At 34.2% G+C, this 20995-nt stretch overlaps 1 protein-coding gene across 1 annotated transcript; it reads left to right on the top strand.

Moving 5' to 3' along the window:
• Nucleotides 1-16348: 16348 nt before the first annotated feature.
• On the top strand, nt 16349-20995 carry LOC123870063 (juvenile hormone-binding protein-like). The gene is made up of 5 exons (XM_045913226.1): nt 16349-16501; nt 18114-18339; nt 19669-19793; nt 20211-20363; nt 20749-20995. The coding sequence occupies exons 1-5, from the start codon at nt 16441-16443 to the stop codon at nt 20904-20906; spliced, it is 723 nt and encodes a 240-aa protein (XP_045769182.1). The 5' UTR covers nt 16349-16440; the 3' UTR covers nt 20907-20995.

Below are 20995 nucleotides of genomic sequence, written 5' to 3'. Positions count from 1 at the left end.
AAGTACCTATTGGACTTCGTCTGTGCTGGCGTTTTTTTTTTTTTTGTTAAAAGTGGCCGGTTTTTGTGTTTCACTGGTGTTTTTTCGTGGTAGAACTGACTGGGAAGCGCTTTAAAGGGGCGCCGCGCGTGTGTCGGCGAGCGCCGGCTCAGACGAATACTTATATATTTTCCCTAACTTGTAAATAACTACAAACTTGACATTGGCTAATCTGTGTAAAGCCACACGTGAGAAAAAAAGTACCTATTATAGAGCCAACGAGAGATTGTATTTTTGACATCTGTCAGTTACATACAAATATTTGGATCCTTTTGGCTTTGCCGCAGTCGGATAAAAAACACAGTGATTACCATTAATTATCTCACTAATTAATTCACTCATTAATAAGTGAAGTAATAGACTACAGGCCCATGTTTAAAAATGGGTGGGTCATATGAACCACCAGGTGACGTATACAGGACGATATAAGAGCATAAAATAATAAGTTTCAGCACTATGCCGTCACTTGTAAGCTGTCCAACAGAGTGCTGGTGAGAATTCAAAAGTGCAGGTAGAGTGAGTACATTTTGGTCATATATTTTTGTACGGCATTTTTACCATCGATAGATCCATGAAAAATAATAAGAAAGCGCGCAGTGCCGTAAAAAAATGGTGCGCCACAAAGTCAGTAAATGTTTTGATTTTCTGACAATTTCCGGGGTAAATTTGGTCATTTAATTCTGTACGGCACTAGTTTCATACTGTTTCAATACAGCCTCTAATCCATTATTCCGCAACGCCGTACAAAAATCATGCGACAAGGGGAAAAAATTGAGGGTAGCAACCCCCTCTCTTTCCGTGGTCCGGGGGGTGATTTGAGAAAGTACGGCTTTGGTTCCAAAACATTATCTAGCACTCAAAAGTACTATTAAAAATAATGCCGTAAAAAAATTAGTGTTCATTTGAATGTGTATCAATAATTATCTTAATTTCATGGTATACTTAATTTTTAAAGCTGTAAAATCATTTGACTCTGTACGGCAACTTTTTTTTTAACATGATAGTGTAAAATACTATTGTTATATAGTATTGCCGTTCAAAAGAAACTGTTCTAAAAAAAATTATAGATAAATACAAAAACTGAAATTTTTCAAATTATTGCAAAAGTTTAAATATTCATAGATTAATAAAATATAGCAATTTTCTACGCTTTTCCCTTGTTTTAAATAGTATTAAGATAAATAAATTAGGAAAAAATTATGCCGTAGATTTTAATGCAGACCATATCTTTTAGGCTGATGAAAATGACGCTACCATTTTAAGGGTAGTACTTTATGGCCATCTGATACTGTACGGCATTAACATATTTTTGAAGAGAACAATTGATAATATGATAAAATCACTATGCCGTCTAACTGAAGTGAACGGGTGTGTATATAATATCCACATCCCCTACAAACCTTTGGACCAACGAAAATGTACGGCATGTAAAAAAATATTATCTATGCATAAAACACTTTCAAAATAAATTAATTTTATGTTGTTTCAAATCACCCCCCGGACCACGGAAAGAGAGGGGGTTGCTACCCTCAATTTTTTCCCCTTGTCGCATGATTTTTGTACGGCGTTGCGGAATAATGGATTAGAGGCTGTATTGAAACAGTATGAAACTAGTGCCGTACAGAATTAAATGACCAAATTTACCCCGGAAATTGTCAGAAAATCAAAACATTTACTGACTTTGTGGCGCACCATTTTTTTACGGCACTGCGCGCTTTCTTATTATTTTTCATGGATCTATCGATGGTAAAAATGCCGTACAAAAATATATGACCAAAATGTACTCACTCTACCTGCACTTTTCAATTCTCACCAACACTCTGTTGGACAGCTTACAAGTGACGGCATAGTGCTGAAACTTATTATTTTATGCTCTTATATCGTCCTGTATACGTCACCTGGTGGTTCATATGACCCACCCATTTTTAAACATGGGCCTGTAGTCTATAATATACATCAAATCAGGGCAAACTAATTTGCACTCTCCGATTGGTTATCGAGGAAAGTTAATCTCAAGTCTATTAATGAAATATTATAATTATTCCATTAGCTTTAGAGGTTCTGCGGTAATCTGCAAGGCGCAATTTATATTGCAAGAGATTATTAAATTGTCTGTAAACTTTTCAAAATTGATCGTAAAATATTTAGTACCTACCATCTCCTTACCCTTTTTAGTTTTTTTGCTGTCTTTATATGTATTTGTATTTTTGTATGTTCTTTAAACTGACAGATTTTAACAAACACAAAGCTTCAACACAATCTGAAGAAGTAATTACGAAGTTGGTTGCCGGTAATAACTAGTTAAGTTTAAGTAGTTAAATAGATGTCTACTGATATGGTTTTGCTGTCTGTAAGCACAACGCCCATTTTCTTCAATAACTCGATCCTCTTTTTACGACTTTTTCTAACGTTTAAGAAAATAGTTTTCAAACTTAGGATATTACTTTGAGCTAGAGTGGCAAGTTAGATTGAAATTGTTTTCAATTTTGCCCTTCAACAATTACATTAAGGAGCATTCTGAAACTAATATCGAACAGCCTATCAACAATAGCATTGTCATCATCTTCAACCCATCCTTCCACTGAGCATGGGTCGCCTCTCAGAATGAGAAGGGTTTGCCATAATCTATCACAATGGCGAAGTAAAGATTGCCAGACTTCGCACACCTTTAAAAATAATATTATGGAGAACTCTGAGGCATCAGGTTTCCTTTTTTTTTTATTCAGATATACAAGTTATCCCTTGACTGCAATCTCACCTAGTGGTAAGTGATGATGCAGTTTAAGATGAAAGCGGGTTAACCTGGAAGGGGTGTGGCAGTTTCCTTTGGTTTCTACACGGCATCGTACCGGAACGCTAAATCGCTTGGCGGCACTGCTTTGCCGGCAGGGTGGAAACTAGCCACGGCCGAAATCTTGATGAAAACGCACCTAACTCTGAAAATTTAGAGTTGCGTGTCCGGGATCAAACTCCGGACCCCCCGTCAAAGAGACCGACGTCTTAAGAACTAGGCTATCACCGATGTTTTGATTTTAAGTTTAATAAAGAAAATAGTTTTCAAAGTTAGGATATTACTTTGAGCTAGGGTGACAAGTTATATTGAAATCGTTTTCAATTTTGCCCTTCAACAATTACGTTAACGGACATTCTGAAACTAATATCGAAAGTCAACAATGTAAGACACCCAAACCTAGCCCAAACTTTAGAATGGCTAGCTTAAAGTAGGGTTATCACAATGACATGTAAAGTTCAATATCGCTGAAAAATTAGGGTGTGTTTCCATTTAGTGATACGAACCGGGGTGGAGACGTGTTCGATAGACCAATCAGGTTATTATTAGAAGATTTCTTCTAATAATGATCTAACGAGACAGTTATATCACGTCATGACTCAATGATCTGATTCGTCGAAAAGCCATCGCCGTTCAGTTTCGCTCCGCTCCACTTAAGTGGTAACGCATACTTAATAACCTTTCATAATCATCTCACCTGCTGGTAAGAACAAAGGGAAGTTATTAGTAAGCCCTTAATCGGTATGTGTAACAAAATTTGATAATAATCATTCATGTGTTATAGTCAGAAATCTCTTACAAAATGATGCGAATTAGGACTCTGTTAATATCTTTCTTATTAACAATCGGTTAAAAAAGTGTAAATCGAGACTCTATTCTGCCTCTTGTAAGTAAATAATGGGGATGATCGCTGCTAGTCAAATCAGCAACTTTTTGTCAAATGTCAAAACGCTCGCTTAGTATGGGGGCTTGTGTGAAATGCATATAGATTGACGTTACAATTTCGTTTTCTTTCGTCGTGATGGTTAACAAACTTAAAACTAAAAATGGACTCCATTTTACGAATTTTGGAAGACCCTTTATTTGATAATTATTAAAAACCATAAACATAGGCACCATCGCAATTATCTAAATAGGTACGTGCATATTATTTAATAATAAAATTACCAATGTTAGCGATGGCGCAACCCTAACCAAAAGACGTTAATTGCATTGAGCGCACCGTATGCAATAACACTAGCATACAATGTGCACTGAGTTCTAAACGTAATATATTAATAGTAATTAATAACAACTGCAATGTATTGGTTAATTCATACATTTATAGAATTCTAGTAAAATCAATTATATTTTATCAATTTACTAGCTGATACTCGCGACTTCATCTACTCGGATTAAGTTCATCAAAAATCCCGTGGGAATCCTTTAATTGTTAAATTAATATAAGTACATTATTATATGATATTTACACAAAAACTGGCTGTCTGACGTATGAACTGAGAGATTACATAAATGTTTTCAATTCACTAAATAGGATGGGTCTACAGATATTATTTTACCCGCGAATATCTAGCGCAGATCGATTAGTATTGAATATGATATCTAATTATATAAAAGGAAAAGCTAATTGGCTGACTGATTGACTGGTCTATCAATTCACAGCTCAAACTACTAGATAGATCGGCCTGAAAAGCATGCAGATAGCTCAAAATTGTCAAAAAGCGGGTTGAAATTTTTGTAGTCTTCGCGGACGAAGTCGCGGGAATCATTTATCTTTTATCGACCCTATCAGTAGAAATTTGAAAAAGTAGCTTATTATCATATTTCTAGCTGCAGGGTCGATAAAAGATAAATGATTCTATCTCAGACATTACATCTCGTGGCGTAGGCACGTTCGCGTGAAATGTTACCCATTAGAACAACTTACTTTACCTTTACTGACACATGGTTTTGTTTTATTACGTGATTTGATTAACAATATGTTATTATTGATAAAGAATTCGAGGAATACTTATAATGATAATAATAATAATAGCCTTTATTCAGACATTATCTGAAATAATGTCTGAATAAAGGCTATTATTACATCATGGGATTTTTTCGAAGGAAGAAAAAGAATTCGAGGAATACTTACTACATATTAATTAGAGTTAACTAATTACAATAAATTATTATGCCAACTCGTGTTCCTATGTTAACTCAATAGGCAACAGACACACTTGAGAGTTCTGGGAAATTAGATAGGGTTATCCCTAGGGTGAATTAATTTTCCGCCCTAATCAAATTTGTCAGGTTTGCTATATTCGTATGTCAATAAAGGTTCGTGTGTGTGCTATATTTAGCACTATTTGATGTCCACGACTTTGTCTGCGTGGATTTAGGTTTATAAAAATCCCGTGGGAACTTTTTGAATTTCCGGAAAAAAGTTGCCACGTCACCTACAGGTCTTTAACAGGGCTCTCTCCGTCACTCGTTTCCACTCGTTTCATACAATCGTAGTTCCAATTTAATTTGAATATTAAGCAACCAAAGTCCATGAAATTTTGCAGACATATTCTAGAAACTAATATCTGTGTCTGTGGTGTTTTAGATTTTTCTAAAAATATGTAGTTTTAAAATTACAGGGGCTCCAAGATTTGTATGAAAATTTTTAAGACCGCGTAACTTTGAAACCGAATATTTTAACAGAAATCTGGAAAACCACAGACATAGATATTAGTTTCTAGAATATGTCTGCAAAATTTCATGGACTTAGGTTGCTTAGTATTCAAATTAAATTGGAACTACGATTGTATGAAACGAGTGGAAACGAGTGACGGAGAGAGCCCTCTTAAGTATTCCCATGCAAAAAATCACGTTGATCCGTTGCTCCGTTGCGACGTGATTGAAGGACAAAATTTGTCTTAATGTAAACAGACCGATAAAAATAAACAACAACAAGACCGACAAAGTTAAACAGACCGATATGAAAATACTTTTACTTTTATAATAGCTCCAGTTTAAACGCGGCGTACGTTTGCAAATTATGAAGAAAACTGCTTCTTTTAACTTTTTCAACTATTTGAATCGTAATATCTCAGAAACGGTGAATCTTAGGAAAAAAGTACACAAATATTTTTTATAGATAATTGCATGATCTACAATAAAGTCTTACCTATTTTTATGATAAAACTTACCGTTAGGCTGAAAACGCAAAATACCCATATTTGCCAACTTTGACCTTGAATATTTTTTGCAAATGTCAGATCGATGGGAACTTTTCACATTTCATTTATAATGGTGTTCCGAATATTCGTACAAATTTTCAGCTCCATGCGAATTATTGTAACCTTGAATGTCTGACCGGGCTATTTACGAAATTTCTGATATGTAAATAACTAAAATTTTAATTAAGTTTTATTGTAATATTTTCATTTGTTAATATATTTTAAAAAAATTAAGTAAATAAAAAAAAATTACATGAATACTTAATTACAAACCAACTCAAAGGCTTTAAAGATGAATCCGAGAAGTAATTTAGAGGAATTAAATTAATATCGAGAAGCTTCAAATTTTAATAAGACCTTAAAATATTATAATATTTCAGAATATTTGAACATACCTGTCCTACTTTCGATGGGAGCGATTTATGAGTAAAATATTCAAATTAACCTGAGCATAATGAAACTTTTTATACTTTCATGAAATAAATATGTATTTAATGAAGAAAGAAAGAAGGCACCGTCTAAGTTGGTGCGCCCCATCTTAGGCTGTATATCACCTATTATTTAGTGTGATTGCAATAAAGGGTATGTCTTAATAGATTAAAAACACCAACTAAGTAGGTAATAAGGTACATTTAAATACATATTTGGAAGCTATTGCGAGTTGTGAGTTAGTTTGAAATCCGAAATACAATCAGCTACAGCTATTCTAGTTTCCTAGGACAGCACCTGCTCTACCCAGTGGCGTGCAGCTCATAGAGGTATAAAAGTACTGCCTACGCTTGTTGTAATAAATCAACACTTATTTTCCATTATGGCTTTAAACCTTGTGCACGCCACTGGGTGCTGTGTAGTAACCACATGATAACCTCTGGTTAATTTTAAAGTTATCACCACATAATTTTGAAAACAAATACTTAGTAAGTAGGTATTATTAATTTATAAATATTTCGAAAAACTTCAAAATTGTTATAAAATAAGTGTAGAATACGTAAGTGCCGTATAGACCGTCAATAATTCAATAAAGGTGTAATTTTCGTAAAAAAAATCTCGTACCCATAACCTAGAACAACTTGTATAAATGCTTCCTAATTTATTCTCCATATCAAAGCCAAATGCTTAAAACTGAATCACTATATATGGGTAAAGTAATTAATTTTCTATCTCGAGGGACTGTTTAATCAAGTGAACTTGATTAAGACCCAGACTAAGGTGTGCTCGATCATGTACGTAGGACCTTACATTGTTTACCCTCAACTAAGACTGGAGTCCTTAATAGTCTATTACAAGATATTAATTTGCAAGATGAACAACTAAACATCACCTAAAATAATTATAAGGCTGAACGAGTCTTTTTCCTAAATCTGTGGGCTGAAGAGGGGTCTCTCTGTCACTTGCTCCATACAAACGTAGTTCCAATTTCATTACGCGGTCTTAAAAATTCACATACATATCTTTGAGCCCTTGTAATTTTAAAACTACATATTTTTAGAAAAATCTAAAGCACCACAGGCACAGATATTAGTTTCTAGAATATGTCTGCAAAATTTCATGGACTTTGGTTGCTTAATATTCAAATGAAATTGGAACTACGATTGTATGGAGTAAGTGATGGAGAGAGCCCTGTGAACAATTTTATAATTCCTGAAAACTTTTGTTTACAGCTTTGGGGTACCGGCGCGGCGGTGTCCGCACCTAATCGGCAAATGATTAAATGCCTAATTTGCTTACTAAGTAATTATATATTCGACACAGATTTTCTTTCTTTAGGTCATCGATCAAAGTCTGCAAGCGGCCCACATATTGTCTTTTTAGGGCGTCTTTGTAAGCTATTGTCATAATGAGTGGCTAATTATACTTCCGCAAACTATCTAACAGGGTAGTTGTGTACCTACTGTATCTACTGTGTATCTACTGCGTGATGTTGCGGTGGAGAGCCCGTCTAGCCTACATGAGCCCACAGCTTACAGGCGTAATTACGCGGTACCTAGCCTGCCATAAATGTGTATTTGACAGGCTGCCCAAGTAAAATATGGCATCTCTTGTAAATAACAATAATAAAAATGCTGAAATAACTGGGCATCTAAAATATGTTTCGTTCTAAAACTAAAAACCTAAAAAAATATAATCACACTAATATTATAAAGGCGAAAGTTTGTTTGTGTGTATGTGTGTGTGTGTATGTTTGTTACTCCTTCACGCAAAAACTACTGGACGGATTGGGCTGAAAAGAATGGAGATAGATTATACTCTGGATTAGCACATTAGCTACTTTTTATCCCGGAAAATCAAAGAGTTCCCACGGGATTTTTAAAAAACTACATCCATGCGAACGAAGTCGCGGGCATCAGCTAGTGTAATAACTAAAATAAATTATTAAAAGTAGTCCCTTTAGGCAAGGTTCCGAAGATACTGGCAGCGACCCGGCCAGGCTTCGCACGGGTAGCTTATTACAATTTTAATAGGGATCTTTATTATTTTTTTTTAAATAAAATATAACTCATGTTCCTTGCTTACGTTTTTCTGTAGTAGCTAGTTTAGCACCGGCTACACGCTCCGTCTTACCTGAGAGCTTACAATATGCACAGACAGCTTGCGCAGTCAAGTGCGTGCGTGTGTACGGCAAGACGCTATCCCACGCAGTTCTAAAAGCTGCTAAAGATTGGACTGCGCAGTTCTTGATCAGTCCTGTTCAGTTTTAACTGCGCAGGCAAAACGCAGCGTGTAGCCGGAGCCTTAGAGTGCAAGGCACGACTTTACACACTAACAAGCACTTAGCTTTAATGAGATGTGTTAATTCGTGACTTGCTACATGCTCTGCGGTGAATGAAGGCAGCTGGGGAAACCACTTATTAGTATTCTAACCTCAAATTGCAGTGTTGGAACTAAATAAGCACACATCTAAATTTCACACATTTAGATGGCGTTTATCTCTCCGCTTTTACCCACTCATCCATACACCTACTATTACCTATTTATAAATGCGAAAATGTAACTGCCTGTATTTTTACAGCCTATTCGTTTTTAACCAATTTTGACGTAATATAGTTACGGAAATAGCTTGCATCTCGGGGATGAATATAGGCTATTTTATTCCGGACAATCGAAGAGTTTGAAATTCTTAAACAATCCCACACGGATCCATCATTTAGTTTTACAACAAAAACAAAAAAGAATCATAATATAAAGTGGGAAGTTTATAAAATATACCTTAGTACTTACATAAACAATAAAAACTAGAGATATAGACAATTAATGTTATATGCTAGACAGAGCTTTAAAAGCTTCGCATACTGTTAATATGTATTAGTACGTATATTGGAATTTTGAAAAATCCTTTCCTAAAGAAAACATACACTAAAAATTACTTATGTAGTATGTATAAATCTCAAGTCTTTGACCATTTCTAGATCCTTCTGTTTAGCTGTACTTAATAAGTATTATGTGAATTAATAATAGTCAGCTTACCCATCTTTTACTAAATGTGTATAAATCAATGACAGACTGACCCACTCAATCCGACCAATGTGGTCGAAATAAATATAAAACCCGAAACAATCGTGACACATAAAATTTACAAATTTTACCCGATATTCACCACCAATTATTTTCGAATGAGCGATCAACGAACGCCGCTTGCATATATTGCTTAATTTGACTATTGATTTTTAATTTTACACGTGCATAATATTACTAAAATTGTGTCTTCAAAAAGTTTGAGCCTCTCTTTTGTAAATTTATTTTAGGTTTTTTGAAATCCCGTGAGAACTCTTTCATTTTCCGGGATAAAAAGTAGCCTATGTACTAATCTAGGATATTATCTACCTCCATTCCGAATTTCAGCCAAATCCGTCCAGTGGTTTTTGCGTAAAGGAGTAACAAATACACACACACACACACACAAACTTTCGCCTTTATAATATTAAGTATGATATTTTAACGGATTTGTTGTCTTTACCTACTACAAAATAATGATATAGGCAGAACATTGTGTCGATTATCATTATTATGTATCGATATAATACTAGGCAATGGAATAACAATTACTTATCATTATTTTGTATATGTACATGGGTAGAGCATGTATCTAATACATGGCTAGGTCCAAAAGACAAGAGAAAAGTACTTAGATAGACCGGAATCGCGTTGGTCCATTGATAATATACTTAATAGATATACAGATAGGAGGAAAAAACTGCCAGAAAAATACCAAAAATAGAAAAAAAGGATAAATCACTTGAAGAGTGCCTAATATCCTATGAGGAAACCTTTTCGATGAAAATATAAATAAGAAATATAAATAATAAGTATATCGATATTAAATAATATTATCAGTTATCACCTTTAGATAAATCATTTCATGTTGTTTTATTATTTTACTTGATTTGTTTTTATATTCAATTCGATAATTACATTACTGCTGAATGTTTTAAGGTGGGCTCACTGAGTCCCAAAATTATTTCAAAACATTATTTTTAAGGTTGCTCCCTAATTTTCATGAAGGCGAAATGAAACGCGGACAGGACAAGGCTGTTTTCAAATAATTTTATTAATAACGGCATTCGTAAAAGAAAATGTGTTCAACGCGACAATTTAATATTTGTTAGTCAGGTCATAACAATTTGAAAGAATGAGCCTTGCAAATTGGAAAATCTCCATTTCGTATGTCAGCCCTTGGAATGGAAGGGTAACTTCTACTTAAATAGATATTTCTAATTGGTTCGGAAAATTATTATTTTCTGGCAGCCCTGATAAAATTATTATTAACTCACCAAATGGTTGTAGGTACTTAAGTAAAATTGAATCACCATTATTCGTTAATAACATTTTTCAACGTACGTTTCTAACTTTTCTCTCTATGTCATATTCCTTTTCTTTATTTCTAAGGGTTCCTGACCCACTCCAAAATGTTAGGTACCCTTTCTTGGGACTTTGAAGTAGAATAATGAGCTGTGCTGCCATACACGGTCATTCAACATACAAGTCTACTAACAGTATCATTCTAGACTCTTATGTTACCGATATTAATGATAGGAGTAATAAGTAGGACCAACAGCAAGGTGAACGCCAAGTTCGGACCTCCAAAATAGGTCATCCATCTAGTCACCAACTTAAGTCAACGTTGCTTAAACAATACGGTTGATATTCATTGTCACAACTAGGTTACACCAGCAAGATTGTAGCCATTTACCTAATTAGGTACACTATAAGCATCAAAACTAATATATATATACTTTATTATCCATATTATAAAGTTCTTAAAGTGTGAAAATTATAGGAAAATGTAATATTCTGGAAGTCTTTGTTTATCGATTTATCCTTAAATCAGCTGCAACGGAGCAACGGATTTTTGCCAGGATACTTAATCGTAGAAAAAAAGACCTGGAGTGACATAGGCTACTTTTATCCCGAAAAATCAGAGAGTTCCCATAGGATTTTTAAAAACGTATATCGTAATAGAATATGCCAAAGAGTTTGCACAAAGTATTACTTTATAAACGTAAACGTATATAAAGGAATACTTTGTGCAAACTCTTTGGCAGCCCTGCGAAAAATATTCAAAGTTAACTCAAGTTTATGGTTGTTAAACATTTCAATAAGCTGTGAATGTTTCAGTGACGTTTATTGGCACTAAACCGAAATGGGTCAACAAATTGTAACAGATGCACGCGGTTCATGGTAATTTCAACTAGGTATAAACAATTTACTATAACTTCTCGCAATGTTTAGCTTTAATAACAATTTAATCAAAATGTTATTATTTTATAGCATCATTATTATTGCTATACCCAGAGTAGAATTATAAGAGCAATTGCATAGCACATCGACGAAATTGTATACAAACTAGCAGGCACAAACAAGTAATTATAATTAAAAAAATCGGTCAAGTGCGAAGTTGGACTCGCACACATACAAGACTCGCATACAAGAATAACACTTTTAAAATTTTTAAAGATTTTCATTTTTTTTTTGTTTTAGAGAAATAGACATTCTATGAAAATTTCAACTCTACCTATTAGGTAATGTTCACAAGATACAGCCCGCTGACATACAGACGGACGGACAGACTTAGTAATAGGGTCCCGTAGGGTACGGAACCCAAAAGATCGGTAGAAATTATATTTGTCTTACGAACTACATAGCTTGTTTAGCCAATTTGGTTCACTCTAATTAAAAATAATAATAGTTGACGAAGATTTCGTGTAATCTGTGTTGCAACTACATTCCTAGGTTGGGTGGGTAAATGAGTAAGTATAGTAATCGACACGATTTGTATGATAACTACTTTTTGTAATTTCCTATTATACGCCTGAAAAGGTTAAGAAATAGTTTAATTGCGTTCGCAAAGTAGTTCATATTTCCTATTTCAATATTTCTTTCTCACTGTTTTTGGGGTTTCTTACCTCAAAAGGAAAAAAGGAACCCATATAGGATCACTTCGTTGTCTGTCAGACTGTCTGTGTTATGTGTCTTTCTAGACGACTGGAATCAAAACCAAAGCTTCCCGTTGACCTAGAATCATGAAATGTGGCAGGTAAGACAAGTAAAGGAATAGATCCGAAATACCATGAGTTTGTGGTTACATCACAAAAAAAATAACAAGACGACGGCGACAGGGTCTTCTCGTCAGGTACAGGCCTCGAGGCGCAGCCTCCTTACCCGGGCAGGGCGCGGGTAATCGCATTACCCCTGTGTTGATTTTCTAGCCGGAATTTTGCCGACTAGGGCCCAGTGAAATAAATTAACAAGAGTTCTTCGAAATAATATTATGTTTACGCAATTATTTCATACATGATGCTATCCGTCATTAACTTGCAGCGGGCAAGGTGTAGGAACAAAAAGTATTATTTTTACCCGGCTATGGCAAAGCCCAAAGGATTTTTTTTTTGCTATTGTGTCGAGTGAGATGTCAAATGAAAGAGAAGAAAATGATGAGTTCAAGAATATAAACATACTAGACTAATACATCAGAATAAACCAAGCGACATAAAAACAAAATAATATTTCAGCGTTTATTAAGACGATCGCAGTCGGGTTTTAGTTTTCAACTTTATCTTGTTCCTTGTACGATGGTACGTAACCCTTCGTATGCGAGGGAGCTCTACTCTTCGTTTGCCGAGATGCGGTCCCTACTCAAGAACCTTACGGCTCCAGCTGCCGTCATAGTCCTCCGAAAAACATGACCGCCACTGCCATTTCAACTTTCTAGCCTTGAGAGTTACATTGGTTAGGTAGGTAGGTACTTTATTTAGTTCTTTGACGAGTCGCTTACGGACCTTTCAAAGAATTTCCGAACATAGCTCACGCGGAACGACTTGGAGTGTGGTTTGAGTACTGCTTTCACTGTCAGTATCTACGTTTCTGGTAGGACGCACTCAATGACTTTTCCAGAATTCATTTCATTTACAAAGTTGCATTATTGAACCCTTATAGTCGCCTTAGTATAATTTAACACTACGGCAAAAAAATGCCTAATGCATTTTTTAATTGGTATATAACCATCTTTGCATCGTTGCCGTTCTAATGAAACTGGTTTGGGGCACATAATAATTAACACAAAATAAATAAATAAGTTATTAATAATGAATGCATCATTCATTGAATTTTTTGGATATTGTAAAATTGGTTATGGCTCACCACGTTGTTGAAACGTTTCTGCTTTAATCTGCTGAGTGCTGATCCAGTTAATAAATGCATGGTCACGAAATTTACTAATAAAATAACGTTAGATAGGTACCCCGTGGCCTATACTCTCCATAATAATATTCTACAGCTTAGGCAAACACCATGGCTTATGCAGATCGCCCAAATGGCTTAGTATTTTAATAATAATATTACTTTAATCGAATAAAGATAGCTATATTACTACTAGGTACCAGTGCCTATTTCACCATCATCATTATCAATCGATAAACGCCCACTGCTGGACATTAGTCTCGTATAGGTACTTCCACACACCACAGTCTGAATCCAGCGGTACCCTGCTTCTCGTTTGATGTCGTCTGTCCACCTAGTCCTGTTTACCAGCTTTAAAAATATATAGTCTTTTATATCATAATGTAAAATCTTTCAAATAAATCACTTTAATAGTTGTGCACCCTATAAAAGCCCGTCTTCTATTCATAGCCTAAGTGAAACGTTATCACACCATATAGCGACGTTTGAAGGCATCCTTATAAATATTCAGCTGACACCCTCGCAAGGCAAGCTATAGACGCTGATATCTACATCAATTCACGAAAACATCTTTACTAAGACCCACTTGCACATGGACAAGTTTAAACATTTGCACAAGGGCAGTTAATCTGATTTAGTTAAATGAAATTGCCAAAAATTGACAGTATTAAAAAAATTACTCAATTAATAATAAATTATGCAAGGCCCGTGTAGACCTAAATAATTAAAAAAGTGCTAAACTGAAAAGCAGGACTTCTAGGAGGACTTTTAATGATAATAACAGCTAGATACTAACTTTATATATTTAAGGTTGCAAATAAATCAAGCTACGTGATAGGTATACGAGAATTGGTAGGTATGTTGAGATTGACCCAGAATCACCGATTGACATAAATAATATTATCATTAATGACCTTTTTGTATACTCATTATGATCTACAGCCATCCAGTAGGTAAACATATACCTAGAGCCAAAGTCACAACTGATGACGACAAAAGTACCTATGCTTAACTATCTACTAGAGAATGAGATGTTACGGAGGTTCGATCCTTTCAGTTCGGAACTTCCGATTGATTTTGCACTTTCAATTCCGATTTCGGATCCGATAATTTTTTTTCGGAAGTTATATCGGAGGTCGAATAAGCTGATCCTACTTAACTTTACTATTAGTACATACCTAAGTACCTTAGTACTGTTTAAGGTTTTAAGTTCGATTTTCGTTTCGATTGTTTTTATTTTCAATACCCATGTATACCTACACCTACCTGTATTATTTTTTAAACTGACACTAAGAACCTACCTACCTATATAGGTAACCGATAAAATTAATGTGTGTAATTTTATTTTCTTAGACCTGCCCAAAGATATATTTTTTCTGCCTCCGCCTTCACCTCCGATTTCGGTTCCGATTCCGGTTTTGACAAACCAAATTAAAAACTTCGATTCTGAATTCCATTCCAATATAACCACTTCGGTAACGTCCCTGCTACCTATAAGTACTTACGGTTAAAGTAGAATTAATATGAAAATGCGGCAAAACTAAACATTTATTAACTGACTTGAAAAAAAAATTAAAAAATGCACAATTGCTTTAAACTGCTAACATTATCATAACAAGTGATGTCAAAAGCTATCTTCAGTGGCCGCTGATAGCAACGGAATCATTCAATTGTCTTAATGATTTAATTTTTTGATGACTTCCCCTTGCAATTTTTAAGCCAGCCTGTTGGTACAGTTGCAGTTAAATAACTTTAAATTTTTAATTTTAGTAAAAAGCACTTTCAGACATTTTTATTTTTTTGGATCCATACGTTACCGAATTTTTCGTCAGTTTTTACATTTAATTTAAATAAAGCTAGTACATACTTTTTATTCCACCATCAGTCATAATCAAAAAATCAAAAGCAAAATATTTTTTAATTAAATTAAAACAAGAACCTACTTTTGAATCGTCAAATCGACCACTGGTTCGGTATGCCTTTCTTATCTATCGTAATATCCATAGATATCTATCGCAATTTTGGTCATGATAACTCGTTTATCAGGCACCATAAGTAGAAAACGCAACCTCTCAGGCAAAATGAAATATTTGGCAACAGAGAGCTGCTCTTTATCCTGTCAACCCATCACCAGGCACATCCGTGTTGTTACCAAACGTGTTATGAGTTTATGACGTCCTAGTCTATCTATAACTAAAGAATATACCATGGTTTAGGCATATTCCAAATACATACTAGAATGTATAAATGGTTAATTCCCTTCCTTAGCTTTATGATGGCCAAATTGTTCACACAGTATAGTTTAAAATAGATCAGTATTACTTAGGTAAGTAATTGTATCTTCAATAACAGATAAGACCACATGTTTATCAGGGTTATTTGGGTTATTATATTTATTACGGATCAATTTCATACTGTTCAAATAAGGACATTGTATGCATTTATTAACATTATATTATGCATGTTGTTTTCGCTTAATCTTATCATTTCCATAGCTACTAATATGTAGGTAATCATTAAAAATCGCTTTCAAATGTTTATGCCTCTTATTTACCAAGTACCGAGCTTGTGATTCACTGATAATTTCTGACCTATGTATCAGAGTAATTTTCTTTATAACTATATTTGCACTGGCATAATCTTCCCGTATATATAAACTTGTCGTGAACGGGGAGTTATCGTTTTAGTTTGGTCTTAGATGTCTCAGAAGACTGTTTGATTGGCTGCAATATGGTGTATTTGAGTGCAGTTTTATTACTTTTATATTCTACTTGTGTTCTTTCTGATGAAGGCGAGTACATATTATTTCTTTTATAGATAATGATTTATTGACTATGTAGGGAGAAACTGACAGGAAGAAATAACTATGAATATAAGAAAACTTATGGATCTTTTCACAATCGCTTCCAAAAAACAAACCAACCACCATACGACAATAATGTATTTAAATATATGATATTGTAGATTTATGAGACAATAAATTTAGTTGGCGCACCTATAATATTGTGGTTTTATGATAAAAACAAAACCCAATATCTCATTACATCCTAAGGAAAAAAAAGGATTTTTCGTTCAAATATTATGATGATGGTTCTTATTTAATGGACTAATATGGTTTAATTCTAAATATTTAGACCATTAAAAATCCAATCACAGATATTATTATTTGATAAAAGTAATATTATTAGATACTTACCTACGGCATGACAAATGTCTACTTAATTAATAATTTTTGACGCTAAAAACGCTGGCCAAGTGTGAACCAGACTCGCGCACCGAGGGTTTCATAGGTACCTTGAAAGGATACATGCAATAAGAAAGTATAGGTAGGTAGGTATTATGTTGCTTAAATTATCTCCAACTACAAATAATATGTTGTAACTGCAAATTTTAATATGATATAACGACAAATGAATGGTTCCGAATTTTTCATTTGTTTGTGCTGATTATAAGATATTATTGCTTTTTGCCAAAGTTCATAGCTCTAGAGGTCCACGGAAAGTACCTACCTAGCCCATAGGTTTTGATTCCCTTGCGAGTGTCAAAGTATGCTTTTTATACAGCCCTATCTATTGATTGCTCCAAGAAATTGTAGACGAGATTTTGTAATAATTTCAACTTGACTCCTGAGAAAGAGGGTCTTGAAAGACAGACATAATATAACAAAGTAATCCTATAAAGTATAAGGCATCCTATAGTAACTTTTTCCTTTTGAGGTACGGAACCCTAAGAAAGAGCAATGAGGAGAATATGAAATTATTACGCTCATAAATTCCACTCGTTCCCACTAGTTCAACGGTTGAACTAGTGGGAATTTTTATTCCCACTAGTTCAACTGCGTCTAAGTCCTCTTAAAGAGTTGAACTAGTGGGAATAAAAATTCCCACTAGTTCAACTAGTCTTTTGTAAACTGTTGAAGCTGGTTCTTTACCTTCAGCAGCATCTTCACATGAGTTCCTAATTATGGTGTCAACTTTATTTTGTCACTTACAATGCCATTGAATCAAACAATTAAAAATGTGTCATTGAAGTAGGAATGTAAGGTACGAGGTAAATAGTTAGGAATGTTTTAGCTTTTAATGAACTATGGAAAATTAAATAGATCACATACAATAATCTCGATTAGCAATTATTATTTGCCATTATGTTGTTTTAAACAGACAAAGATCTAATTATAAAAACATTTTTGTATGTTGTTACGAGATAGGTGTCCAGTATAACATTAAAATATGTCTTTGTGTTAGGTAGGTAGGTACCTAGTTAATATTTTATTAAGAAAAATATTTCTTGTAAGACGAATGCCATTTTCAATAAGTATGAATACTTCCTTAGGTTCCTACTATTATTAAATAAGAAGTACCTTGGATTTAATATTCCTATAATTGATATAAATTATTTTTCAGGTTTACTCACACCATGCAAAGTTGACGATACAGCATGCCTGAGTAAAACAACGCAGCAATTTCTAGAGAAGACATCCCAAGGCATACCAGAATATGACATAAAAGCTATTGACCCTCTGATCATTGACAACTTGGACATCGAAATTGGGGACGATTTACAAACCGTATTACACTACAAGAACCTAACCATAACAGGATTGAAGAATCAGCAGTTCTCGGACATGAAGTAAGTTTCTGAATGTAAGAAAAAGGATAATTTAATAATTAATTTAACACTAGATTTGACAAACTGCCATACTAGATTTTATCTGCTAGATATATCTAAATGTTAGGTTGCAATCGTTTTAACTGTATGCAAGGTCATTCGGAAAGAAGGTCCTAACCGAAGTAAACAAAATTACCTTAATTGAACCAGTTACCTTAACCGTAAAAATAATTGTGTAGGCTTTATTTTTATTACACAATCTACCTAAAAATTAGCGTCACATTAAAATTTTTTGGAGCGGTTATAAAGCGTTTAAGAAATATTCGCCCAAGTGAGAGTCGAACACGAAGGGTTCTGTAGGTACCATCGTATAAGAAACAATGGTATTATAGGTGCAATATAAATCTCTGATAGACATAAGTGCTTCCCTGTCCACTTTTATTTTTGGTACAAATAAAAAAAAAGAAATACACATTCTCTGAAAATTTCAATGTTTGCACCCTTCGGGAACGGAACCCAAAAAATTGACTCGACAATGAACAGTTTAAAAAGTGGCAAGCTTACGACACCGTCGTTGGTATATCGTACGTATAATGAGCCCACTTAATAAGTAATTAATTACCTATACCTGAATATTCATACTAATATTATAAATGCGAAAGTGTGTCTGTTTGTCTGTCTGTATGTCTGTCTATCTGCTAGCTTTTCACTGCCCAACAGTATAACCGATTTTGTTGAAAATTGGTACAGAGTTAGCTTACATCAGGGGGCCGACATAGGCTACTTTTTATCCCGGAAAATCGAAAAGCTATCATGAGATTCTCAAAGACCCGTCCGTTAAACCGATTTATTTGAAATTTGGTACAGAGGTAGCTTGCGTCCCGGAAAAGAAAAGAGTTACCACGGGATTTTTAAATAACCTAAATCCACGTGGACAAAGTTATCATCTAGTAAATTATAAAGCTATGCTCAAAGTGTTACTAAATTCAGAAAACAGTCATAAATAAATAATTATAAGTACTTATTCCATAATTACTGACTGCTTGATAGAAATCAATAAACATCAATAGGTACGCGAATCATCATAAAGTATAATAACTCGTCAATCAACGCTGATTTATTTAAATTGAACATAAATAAAGGAGTCGCACGAGGCATTTCCGACATACTTACATAATAATAACATACTTAAATGAATGCGCTGAAAAATGAGACATTATTAATTAATGATTGTTCAAGCAGGCTTGTTAAGCTTACACTTACGTGTGAAATCATTTTTGTACAAAATCAAAAGTGATGTAGTAGGTACTTGAAATAGATAATTCTATAGTAAAATTTAATTTTTAACAGGATGGACACAAATGCAAAATCAGTAGTGTTGCAAACAAGAGCAGATTTGAATATAGTCGGAGATGTTACAGTAGAACTAGGAAAAATGCAGAAGTCATTCTCAGGCACTTATACGCTTAAAGGAAGTAAGTAATGATTAGTTTACGTTAGCCAATTATGACACTTAATTAAAAATTAAAAGTGAATTAATTGCGTTTATCACGAGCGATGATAAAATCAGTTTTTATAAAATAAAATAACAAAACAAATTACATAATCCACTACTAATGGCTCAATAATGGCACAATAGGTACCTATGTGGAGAATGATATCAAAATTCGTAAAGTACGGCACGCCCGACGTGTGACGTCATCTGAAGTAACTCTATTTTGCTCTCGCGATTGTCATAAATCTTAGTCTTCATCCCCTTTTTACTTGCATGAGCATTTTCAGGTTGCTCTTCCTTCTGCGATCCTGTATTTAATTTATTTAATGAAAGATATCTTTAGACTTATTTCTAGGATACTTTTATTTACTGATATGTTATTATTCCTAATTTTCAGCTGCATTGGGGACGTCCAGTTATGGCTATAGTTTCAGAACCGACGACAAAGGAGTAGAACATTATGAAGTTGGGCCCGAAACAATTTCATGTCAAACGGTAAACGAGCCAGAAGTTACACTTGGACCAGAGCTCAGGCAAGCAATAGATCAAGGTAATTATTTATTTGCTAAGAAAAGTTGATAGTAAACACTTAGTGATTTTACATACGAAGAATATTAAAATACTCTCTCAAAGATAAAATTAAATTGTGAGGACTCTTGGAAATTCAAATTCTTCAAATGCTTCTTGCCTTTGATAGTTAAAGTTCTGAAGAGGGCCAGACTTTCTGGCTGGAAAAGAGTATGCTCAACTTTCTCGTCTTTTGTACTTGTGCGCTTCTCACTTGTTGAATTTGTTTCCCTTCAACCTTTAAATTTTCTTTTACACCAAGTACCAATGAACTCTTGAATATAGAGTTCATTGGTTGGTGCCAGATGGGGAAAAACTTTCCTAGTCTATAAAATTTAAAATTTAAATATGGATTTATTTGTTTACAGATGAGATCCTGAAGGAAAAGAAAGAAAAATTCAAGCGAAAAGAACTACAGAAATTAGTTTTCTGCAAGATGGTAGAGAAAGCCTACGTGACTGTTGTCCATAATATTAGAGCAGCTGCAAAAATTTTGCCAAAAAGTGCATTCTTGGAAGGAGTTTAATAGAGTTTTTGCGTTTACCTAAAACAAACTTTAAAAATAATTTATATTAATTGAAGCCCAATTAAATAACACTAAGTAGGTACAGCTGA

This window comes from Maniola jurtina, chromosome 12, assembly GCF_905333055.1.
Source record: "Maniola jurtina chromosome 12, ilManJurt1.1, whole genome shotgun sequence".
Lineage (NCBI taxonomy): Eukaryota > Metazoa > Arthropoda > Insecta > Lepidoptera > Nymphalidae > Maniola > Maniola jurtina.
The sequence above is the reverse complement of the archived record's forward strand: the minus strand, read 5'-3'. Positions and strand labels throughout refer to the sequence as shown.